The 8,950-nt window shown below is 38.0% G+C and overlaps 2 protein-coding genes across 2 annotated transcripts in view; one reads left to right on the top strand and one right to left on the bottom strand.

Moving 5' to 3' along the window:
- Positions 1-1,614: 1,614 nt before the first annotated feature.
- Positions 1,615-3,466, bottom strand: mrps21 (mitochondrial ribosomal protein S21). The gene is made up of 2 exons (XM_053638158.1): positions 3,331-3,466; positions 1,615-2,052 (listed from the first exon to the last, which is right to left on the bottom strand). The coding sequence occupies exons 1-2, from the start codon at positions 3,411-3,413 to the stop codon at positions 1,872-1,874; spliced, it is 264 nt and encodes an 87-aa protein (XP_053494133.1). The 5' UTR covers positions 3,414-3,466; the 3' UTR covers positions 1,615-1,871.
- Positions 3,467-8,801: 5,335 nt separating this feature from the next.
- The window catches only part of crabp2b (cellular retinoic acid binding protein 2, b), a 5,807-nt gene continuing 5,658 nt past the window's right edge, over positions 8,802-8,950 (top strand). Inside the window, exon 1 of the mRNA XM_053638720.1 lies at positions 8,802-8,950. This exon is cut by the window's right edge and continues 19 nt beyond it. Within this exon, the coding sequence (XP_053494695.1) occupies positions 8,882-8,950 (69 nt within the window). The 5' untranslated portion in view covers positions 8,802-8,881.

Raw genomic sequence — 8,950 nt, 5'->3', positions numbered from 1 at the left:
TAGACTCTTATTGATATAATTACAAAATGTACTTTTAAAAGTACTCAAAACATATCTAGCAGAACATGGTGTTTATTTTTTTCCCAATATGTGTGTTACAAATAGGAAATCAAACCTCAGTGAGGAAACAAAATGTCCATATTCGACTAATGTTACCTAATATTAACTAAGGTATATTAACTGATGTAAAGTATTGATTTGCTGGAGCAAGACACACAGTACCGGTACTTGCCAAGCTGTGGTGTTGTGCTCATCATTCCCAGTACCTATTGCATTTCAGCCCACATTAAGAACTGCTAAGACTACTTAAAACATGCTAACCCTAGCTAATTATTATCTATTATTCTAGCTAACTATTATTCATCTTATAATAAGGTGAAATAAAACTGAAATTAGACAACTAGATGTGGGTTTGTTTGTCTTTAATTATCCTTAATTCATTTGTCATAATCTCCATCATTTGCAACTGTCCTGTTTCCTCTTTTCCTCATCCTGTTGTTGCCCCTTGTGCTTCATTTTTCAGATTCATTTTCAGGAGTTGGTAGCTCAGTGGTTAAGACATCAGCAGGTCGTGAGTTCAAATCCCAGCACTGCCTAGCTGCCACTGCTGGGCTCTTGAGCAAAGCCTTTAACCCTCATATGCTCAGTTGTATAAATGAGATAAATGTATGTCACTCTGGATAAGGCCGTAGTGCCAAATGCCGCAAAATGAATTAAAGCTTGTACGACTTGAGAGGGCCTCTCGTTATGCAGGGCCCCAGGCAATTGCCTGTCTTATCTACCCTGTAGATACGCCTCTGCGTTCCAGTACTCCTCCTGCCTACTCTTTTCATGGGAAAGTAGCTACGCTCAAAAAGTCTCTAATTTATCAGAATAAAAAATTTATCCAAATAGAAAATAATAGATTATAATGTATTTCTTGTAGAAATAGGTAATCTTTGGTCATGGCACCATAACTACTAATTTTTACATTTATTAAATACTATACTTTCTATCAAGAACACTGATATTATTTAAATAGAATAATGTTAATTATTGAAATAATATGCAATTCTAAAATGCTTTGAAATACACACATTTCAGTTAATTAAAGTTAAATTATAATGCATGCCCCGTGTCATTTGCCAGGAGGGCAGCCATTTTCTCCACTATGGCATATTGCTCCTGCCATGGGGGTGTGGCTTATGAACTCGATTTGCATATGGCCTGAGGAACTTTAAAATGATTTAATTTTTAAGTGTTCTGAAAGGGTTGTTTTCACCATTTCTTGTTTTGCGTTAGTTTTAAGGCTTAGGGCTGTTGTGTGAATAGTGAAATGTTTTGAAATGTCTGGCAAAACTAGAGGTCATTACTCGTAATTTCTGACCTCCATGTTCGCTTATTAAATCTTTAACACTGTCTCTACAGGTCACTGTTTTGACTAATGTATATTTACCTCATCACTGTTATCTGGTAATAGAAACATGACAACATACATGATTTTTCCCCACTTTTTAGCTCAAACACATGGAGGTTGAAAATGACGCAAATCCGATTTCCCAATTTTAAGGCGAGTCAAACAACATTAATCTCACAGCTTTATACAAATGACAGAAAGGTCTTCACACTCACATCTTCACTTCACAGAGACATTTAATAGTTAAGAAGAAGCTTGGAGGCTATATGGTTCATTTCAGATCGTGAGTAAAGTCCATATTTTCTCCACATTTTCTAATTCAAACTGCAGCAAATTAACAGACTAGTTCAGAACGTGACACTGAATGTTGCATAACATCATGTGCAAGTGAATCTCCTTTCTCCATCTAGATTAGCATATCTTTTCACACCAATTGTCCACTCTGTATGTACATGGTGAGCGTGTTCAGTGCTGATCAACACCCCAGCCACGGGTCTTGTCGGTTCGTTCTGGAGACAAACGAGAGCTTGCGTGCCATCTCTGTGTTGTAGATCCTCTTGCAGTTCTCGTAGTTCTCTCTCTGTCTCCGCCTGCACGGCTTCTCGTAGTAGCGCCTGCGCTTTACGGTCTCGATGATTCCGTCCAGCGACAACACTCTGAAGTGAGACGCAGAAAACAGAGAAAACAGAAATGATCACCGGAGTATTTCCTTTATCAAATAAAAGAAAGCTGCCTGGAACATCTGTGATCACTTAGTCACAATGATCACCTGCATAACAAAATCCAATACTGAGATTATTACTAAAGAAAAATAGTGTGTGCGGGCCTAATTTAACCCTTTCATGCACACTCACTTAGGGACAACCAATATAAGAATCTTCATTATTTGCCCTTCTCGATGCAGTTGGTATAGATTTACAAATACAAACGTTTGTAAGTCTATTATTTCAAATACAACCCCAATTCCAAGAGAGTTGGGACAGTATGGAACATGCAAAAAAAAAAAAAAAGTAATTTGAAAATTCAATTCACACTGTACTATATTGAAAACACATTATTTGATGTTTTACTTTGTGAATTTAATTTATTTTTGAAAATATACACTCATTTCAAATTTGATGACTGCAATACACTCCAAAAAAGTTGTGACAGTCCTCTGTTTACCACTGTGTAACATCACCTTTTCTTTCAATAACACTTAAGCATTGGGAACTGAAGACACTGGTTGGTTAAGTTTAGCAAGTGGAATTGTTTCGGGCGTCTTAATTCCACTGAAGGGAAATTGTAATCCTATAGCGTACAAACACATTCTATACAATTGTGTGCTTCTAAATTTGTGGTAACAGTCTGGGGAAGAACCACATATGGGTGTGATAGTCAGGGGTGCACATACTTTTGGCCATAAAGTGTAGGTACTTCCAAGAAGTTGACCAAATGTATTAACTAACGTCCTCTCGACTTTTTTTGTAGCGCGACCGGAAACAGAGCACAGGCAAACGGAAGTAGAAAGTCGTAAAAGTCTTTTCAAGAAAATCATGGCTAATCCTGCAATATAGTTTACATATAAAATACACGAGTACAATCTAGACAACTTCGGACGGATTTTTTTTTTTGCCCACGTCTGTCCTGTATATTATTAAACCATACATAAATATTCCATTTATACGATGTATAGTTCTAGCATGATGACTGACTGAACCACTAAGATAATCTACTCTTATAAAACCTCAGGTCCGAATCAGACAGACCACACAGCTGTCTCTTATGTTTGGGATCCTGTAGATCAGACCCACGGATCTTTATTAGAACTAACAGAACCGAGTCATTTACTTACACAGCAAGACCTTGCACCGAGGACACACCAAGCAGATAGAAATAAAACAGCACAGGCATCGACACAATGGCTAGTTAACTAACACAGAAATGTAAAATACCTATTAAGAGCTTTATATGCAGCGTCAACGTTTCCATCCTGAACCATCACTGTCCGGGCAACGAAGCGAAGGTGGTTCGCCATTTTGCGCTGGTGCAACAGTAAACATTGCTCGGGCGGAAACCACGAACACGTCGCATCTAAACTAGTTCTGATTCAAACCTACGCTGTGTTACCAGAGACTGATCATATAAAGGTAGTGAAATACACTATATATAGAGAGAGATTGGCGCGGGGAGAACGTCATTTTGAATGCCAAAATCGGGAAACGAGTTACCATTTCAGCGCTTCCGGTTCCATCATCCCGAAGTTAATGTTTTGGGGGATTTTTTTAATGGGATTTTGGTTAAAAAAAAATCCTGAAATAAAGTCTGTGGTGAACACAAGCTGAAAATATTTTCGCGTTTTTTTCTTTCTACGACATAAAATACACCAGTAATACCCCACTCATTATTTTTTTTAAAGCCTTTACGTGTATTGAAAAAGGAGGTTGCTAACACGTCGCTAATTGGGACTACAGACGTCATCACGCCGAACAAGAAAATGTTATCCTCACTGAGTCCGTACATTTTTCTGGAACAGTTATTTTGATAGTATTCACTGGAAAAGCATGGTTACTCCCGAAAAATTTAGCATTTCTAATAAAATAAGAGATTTAAAATTCTACGTAATGTCTATCCAACCAACTCCCAAATTGTTTTGTTGTTGTTGTTGTTGTTGTTGTTGTTGTTGTTGAACTCTCTAACTTCGGTGTATTTTGCAAAGTTGAGGAAGAAACTTTGCTTCATTTATTCTACCACTGCAATGAGGTTAAATCTCTTTGGGGGGACTTAAGTTATTTATCTTCTTTTATAAAAATGTGATATGTTTCTTTATGATCTTCTTGTTAATTTCTTTGTGTTGCATTGTACATTTTTTTTATTCCCAAAAACAAATTTCTCAAGATTTTGCCTAGATTTGATGTCTGTCTTGTTGAGATTACTCTTATTGTAAAATCTCTTAAACTCGTTGATAACAATAAGAATAACAAGTTTCTGAAGAATTATGATCATATTTGTCTTACTGATTGAGGTGCTATTGTTTTTTTCTTCCTTTTTCTATGTTATTGTATTTCAATGCAGTGCTGTTTTCTTTTCTTGCAATAAAAAAAATTCCCTAGTCCGCGTTTACAGCCTTGTGTTCTTGCAGTTTTTAGATTTGTTAGTTTATCAATTTATAGTATTTACAGAATTGTAGTACAATGAATTCTAGAATAACTAATTAATAGTTTTTGTCCAGTTTCTATTGTAGTTAGACAATGGTGATTTTTATGCGCAACATGCTTCAGCATTCAGGGACTCTGCTCTGTGAAACTGCATGGTCTAACATTTCATGGCTGAGCTGTTTGTTGCTCATAGAATCTTCCATTTCACAGTAGTAGCACTTACAGTTGACCAGGGCAAATCTAGCAGGGCAGAAATTTCACCTTGTGGTAAAGGTGGCACCCTGGGACAGATTTAAAGTCACTGAGCTCTTCAGTACGACCCATTCTACTGCCAGTGTGTGTCTGTGGAGATTGTATAGATACAACTTTATTGTCATTGCACAGTACAGGTACTAAGAAACGAAATGCTGTTTAACATCTACCAGAAGTGAAAAATGTAGCATTATGCAAATTAACAAACTCAGGTTGAATATGTAATATAAGTATATATGTATAACAATTCTATTGTTTTCAGTTGACATGAGATGATGGAGCAAAATGTCAGCTTACATTTCCTCATATTTACATCTAGATGTGTTAAACAACTTGAACATGTTTTTCAAGTGATCAAAAATAGTGGAACTTGTGAGTGATGTGTCCTGTTAAATTGACTGTTTAAAGAAGTAATAACTTTGAATGTCTACTCTTGGTTTGGGCCCTGGGTTTTGCCTGTGAAGACTGCATTTGTTGTTAAAAAGGATAAACCAGCATGAAGACCAGATTTTTTTGCTGTTTATGGGAGAAAAGCAAGCCATTTTGAAGCTGAGGAAAGAGGGAAACTCTATCATTGCACAAGCATTGGGCATAGCCAATACAACAATTTGGAATGTCCTGAAAAAGCTGTATTAACATGACATGGAACAGGTCGGCCAAGGAAAACAACAACAGTTGATAGAATCCTGTTAAGCTTTGAGAGCTGTGAAGAAAAAACATGTCAGTGACATCACCAACAACCTTCACAGGGCAGGGGTGTAGGTATCACAATCCACCAAGAGCAGAAATATAGAGGCAATACCACAAGATGCAAACCAATAGTAATATTAATATTACTACTCTTTATTAAATTATTTCTTCAGCAGCAGGAGAAATGGCCAGTGCTAGGTGTCTGTAGGAGCAGGAATGTTAGTTTTTTCCAGGTCAAATGATTGTTCTTGATTTTATCACTTCTAAAAAGAGGCCACTGAATTTCATTTCAATAAAGCTTAAAGAGTGCTAGAGAAAATAAAGAGTGCTAGAACTGACTGAACTTCGATGTGGAGTAAAAAAAAATGCAGCCCCCACTTTTTTTCCATCTCCCTTTCCATTCTCCTCATTCACTCTCCTTGTCCTTGTTTCTCTCTGTTCGTTTTTCCAGGGGTATCGTTTATGCAGACATGCTGAAATGGAGCTTTTGAAATGGGCTTGAGGGAGGGGGAAATGGGGAAAGAGAAAAGGAGGTGAGAATGGGAAGAGTTGAAAAAGGAGGACTTGGTAATTACCTCAGAATGTTTGGAACAAAGGGATCTCATCTCAGTTTACATGACCTCCCTTATCTACAAACTCTCTTCGCTCATTTCTTTCCTCTCTCGACCTCTTTGTCTGCGTTTACTCTAAGTCTGTCCCTCTGTCCAGCACACACTGCCATTTTAAGGTGTATCTTTCACAATTTCTCACCAATACATGTACACATTTTAATCCATTTAAATCCATTAAAACTAGACAAATGTTCATTCAGCTGGTATTTGATTTGACGACTAGTTATAGAATTATCAAATAAATTAGCACATTGAAAACGGTGCATCAACAACTTACACACCAACAACTCTGCTACAGACTTGACTGGGTGGAGCTAACCTGCTGTAAATTGTATAGGTGGGGCTAACCTGTTGTAAAATGTATGGGCAGGCCTAACCTACTGTAAGATGTATGGGCAGGGCTAACCTACTGTAAGATGTATGGGCAGGGCTAACCTACTGTAAGATATATGGGCAGGGCTAACATGCTGTAAAATGTATGGGTGGGTCTAACATGCTGTAAAGGGTATGGGTGGTGCTAACCTGCTGTAATGTGTGTGGGCGGGCTAACCTGCTGTAAAATGTATGGGCACTTATTCTCTGCTTTATTTTAATCAGAATTTTGGTCAATTTTTGTTGGTTTAAATGTGCTTTATAAATAAAATTTGATTACACACACATTTCATCACTTCATCACTTGCAAAGTTTCTGGTGTAATATTTGAAAGAAAAAAAAAGTTCTATCTAGCCAGCCAATCATCACCCAGGATGAACATAGAATGAACACAACAGCCTTGGCCAATCAATATCCTCACATTCTGTTTATGTACTGGCATGAAAAAAACTTGAGATGGGTGAGCCGGATTAGAAAAAAACTGTACATGTTCTACATATGCTCTAAGGTGTAAGTGGAGCTAAACCTGAAGGCCAAAACTGAGCTCAAATGTTAACAGTATTTTAGAAAAAATTGATAAACATAGGTGTTCCAAAAGACAAAATGCCCAACTAAATAGATAAAAAAAAAACAACATTTTATTGCTTCTGTATATGTAACTGTTGTTTGTTTTGAAAATATCAACTGCAATGCCTTCTGTGCAAGTCCTGCTACTGAAAATTTGACTCAATCCAGTCATCTAATAAACTTAACTTGAGTTAATGAAGTGTTGGGACAGGCCTCGTGATGGTAATAGGGATTAGCAGGATTACAAATAAGAATGTCTGTTGTCCTCAGTTCTCAGTGGACTGCTGAATCCTCTTTTGCGTGCCTCATTAGCACACTTTTGTGTAGTGCATCAATCGCAGTGTGGTGTGTGCAGTGCGAGCGACTTCTTTCATTGAATACTCAGAGTAGCCAAGTGTACAGTGGTGATGAGAACTTATTTTCTCTGGCTGAAGCTGTGATAGCTTGTGTAGCACGCAATTGTTTTTTCAGGCCTCACGAGAGGATGTTAAATCTAGCAGAACTGGCCACGTGTTGTTTCCATTACTTACAGCGTGCAGCTCTTGAGCTCTTTTCCACGGGCCTGAGCCTGACAGAGCTTTTTAAATATGTCATTACAACATGGAATATTCATTAACGCTAGTGTATATATATGGAAAATTAAGTCAGTTCTAAGCTTCACCTAAACAGCAGTTATAATGGGCATCCACCATTTGTGTACGGTTTCGTCGACTGTACAAAAGCTTAAATGCTTTTTATGGGGAAGATTATGGCACTACTGAAGACCAGAAAGCCATGAGTTATTTATTTTTCTGTACTTTTATCTCCAGATCACCACTTACATTTCTTATGATCTCAGGATAACAAAAGTTATTTTCTGAGATCATGGAGCACTACCATTCAACCACTGCACCAATGTATTATGGTGATTCTGCAGTAATTACATCTTATTTCCGAAGATTTTCATCACCATTTGTCTTGTGAGCAACAAACTATTTTGCAGCATCTCTCAAACATCATGTGGTAACCATGGAGAAGTCATGTTACCTCACACTGGCTGGCAGTGAAACTGATCACCTGCTCAGTATCACCACAGTGTCCATGACGGTGTAGCTGCAGATTTCAGACTCGCCTTTTTAAGTGACGGAGAGTAATTTGGAAATGATTTCGCACTGACAAACATACAGCTATAAGTTGTTATTTAAAAAAATACAACTTTTGTTCAAAAGGGGAGCATGGTGGCTTAATGGTTAGAATGTTTGCCTTGCACCTCCAGGGTTGAGGGTTTAATCCTGCCTCTGCCGGATGTGTGTGTAGCTTACATGATCTCCTTGTGCTTTGGAGGTTTCCTCTAAGTATTCTGGTTTCCTCCCCCAGTCCAAATATATATATATTGGCATGTATTAGCTGATTGGCATTTCCAAACTGAATGTGTGTGTGTGATTGTACCCTGTGATGGGCTCACACCCCGTCCAGGGTGTCCCCTGAATTGTGCCCTGGGATAGGCTCCAGGCTCCCAACGACCCTGTGTAGGATAAGCGGTATGGACATTGGATGGATGGATGGATGGATGGAGATCATGAGAAAAAATAAGTTATTATCTAAAAAAAAAATAACTTTTGTTTTGTTTACTTAAGTTGTGATATCAAGATAACAGCACAGAAAACCACAAATAACACAAAGCCTTTCTGGATTTGTGTCTATAACAGCAGAGCATTACTGCACAGAGCTCATTTACAATCTGGCGCAATTTCTGAGCAGAGAGATCAGCCAATCACAGAGAGAGAGAGGGAGAGAGGGAGAGAGAGAGATGAGAAAAGGGGGAGAACCGAAATTTGAACGGCGAACTCGTACAAAAGAGTCGTTTTGAGGAATAAATGAACATGGACGACCAAGTAACAAATTTCTCTGGAAGCTGGAGGATGAAAAGCTCAGAAAACTTCGAG

This window comes from Ictalurus furcatus, chromosome 12 (genome assembly GCF_023375685.1).
Source record: "Ictalurus furcatus strain D&B chromosome 12, Billie_1.0, whole genome shotgun sequence".
NCBI lineage: Eukaryota > Metazoa > Chordata > Actinopteri > Siluriformes > Ictaluridae > Ictalurus > Ictalurus furcatus.
Note: the sequence above shows the minus strand (reverse complement) of the source record. Positions and strands in the feature narration are given on the sequence as shown.